Source organism: Montipora foliosa, chromosome 6 (genome assembly GCF_036669935.1).
Source record: "Montipora foliosa isolate CH-2021 chromosome 6, ASM3666993v2, whole genome shotgun sequence".
Lineage (NCBI taxonomy): Eukaryota > Metazoa > Cnidaria > Anthozoa > Scleractinia > Acroporidae > Montipora > Montipora foliosa.
Window position 1 is genome coordinate 36,694,177 of NC_090874.1, and position 2,056 is coordinate 36,696,232.

The 2,056-nt window shown below is 41.7% G+C and overlaps 1 protein-coding gene across 1 annotated transcript in view; it reads right to left on the reverse strand.

The window, feature by feature from the left end:
* Positions 1 to 250: 250 nt before the first annotated feature.
* Positions 251 to 2,056, reverse strand: part of LOC138009034 (2-Hydroxyacid oxidase 1-like) — an 8,546-nt gene continuing 6,740 nt past the window's right edge. Inside the window, exons 4-6 of the mRNA XM_068856325.1 lie at positions 1,453 to 1,614; positions 779 to 848; positions 251 to 315 (exon numbers count right to left, since the gene is read on the reverse strand). Coding sequence (XP_068712426.1) covers positions 251 to 315; positions 779 to 848; positions 1,453 to 1,614 — 297 coding nt within the window. The remainder of the gene's footprint in view (positions 316 to 778; positions 849 to 1,452; positions 1,615 to 2,056) is intronic.

Genomic DNA, 2,056 nt, shown 5'->3' on the forward strand with positions numbered 1-2,056 from the left:
AACAATGGAAGAAAAAACTAGGCGACGTCGCCATTTTGACGATGACCGTCAAAACTCCTTTTATGCACTACTCTTATCATCTGACCAATTTCTTATAAATATTTTCAAAGGAGACGAGTATTGATCTAGTACATGATAATGATGAGAACACGATTTCTCCCCACACGATACTGCAAGAACTTTCTAATTCTCGAATGGAAGAGCGTACGAATTCTTGCGCCTGCCAGCTGTTTGGTGGATTGAGCCGCTGTCAAAGGTGACTGAATGGCTGTTTTGTGACCAAAGAAGGAGTGATGTCCTTTAGAGACGCACAACCTAACACAGCAAATGACACAGCATGCAGTGAATTCTACAGTCATGCGCAATGACCACACCAAAATTTGACAACCGGTGCGCGGTGATGACCGTTAGAACCAAAATCCATACTCCCGAAATGCTCTGAAGCTCAGCTAAATATCAGGAAGTCTGATCATAGTCAGTAACTATGGTCTGATTAACTTTTAATAATGGCCTGATGAGCAGCGGTTAAACGACGAACATGTATCAAAACCAGTCACAAAAGAGTATTCAGGCCCAACCCACACCAATACGTTTTTATGAAGAGAATACTTCATATTCCCTTGGTTTTTATTTGAAAGGACATTGATGCGTTTTCGGCAATCATACACACCAAATTCGACAAGATCAGAGACTCCTGAAAAGGGCTTCAAAACTTGCCAGAGAATACTAAATTAATGTGAAACGAAGACCTTCAGAACAGATATTTGTATCCACTAACCTGCCAGAGTCATAGCCACTTTAAGTTCATCTTTCAGCATTTTAAGAGCTGTAATAACACCTTGTTCTCCCTAAAATCAGTAGAATAATTTTCTTAAAAAACGTTGAGTTAACGAAGGGCTACAACTTGTCTGGGCTTACAAAGCGTGTCTCTCTGACTTTGGTTCACCAGACATATTTATAGAGTTTCTGTTTCTCTTCAAAGTCGAGGAAGGGAATTATGATTCAGCCCGAGACCACAAAAAAGGCCTTCGTGCTTCTCGGAGGCAAATCTTGCCTCCATAAGTTGTTCTAGTTATGGCCAAAAAACCGAATTTGTTATTTCTTTTAAAAGAATTGTAACTATGCTGGGAAAATGAAAGTTGAGTACTTGAAAGGCTCATAAGTGAGGCTCCTTTGTGCGACGGCAATGATGCAAAACAGAAGGCTAAGGGAACATTGCTAGATGAAAGTGAGAACGATGAAAGTAAAACGGTCATTCTTAACTGTCGACTTGCCGTTGCGAAAATGGACGCCATTTTCCCAAAACCTCGCTTATACGAGAATAACGTTAAACCCTGTAGCTGGCAGCAAAATGTCCAACGCAGTATTTAGCCTAGGTTTTCTCAGCGATAAATTTTCCATGGTAGAAGTTTGTTAACGGATAAACTGAATACACTGTCAGCTGTATTGTACCTTGTAAGCAAGTCCCCATATAACAGGCCGACCGACAAACACTACCCGAGCTCCCAAAGCAAGCGCCTTTAGAACATCAGTTCCTTGTCTTACTCCACCATCCAAGTACACTTCGACACCAGTTCCTTGAACAGCCTCCACTATCTCTGGCAACACTTCAATCTGAAAAACGAAGATACCAGTAAAAAAACCTTTAGCATGATGCTGTCCAGTTTTCAGCAGTGTTTTTGTCAACCAATCCAAGCACTTGAAGTGACTTTGCATCTATTCCTTGTCTGGGTCGTGTTCATGATCATGGTACGTAGGCAAGACCTCATCATCATCATCATCATCATCATCATCATCATCATCATCATCATCATCTTCATGGCTCGGCTTCCTTGCAAAATCTATGCAGGGGGGGGGGGGGTGGGTTTGTATACGGTTTTTGTGCTGACTACAGGATAGTTGGTGATGAGATTAACAACAGGCAGTAAGCAGGGCTGCTGTGCTTTTTCCACAGAAGATTGAAATCGAAAGTCTCAATAACTTCCTAAGCGCCCTACAATAATGATTTTATTTTGTCAACGATATCACTTGAGAACAGCTACGGCCAAGCTGGCGG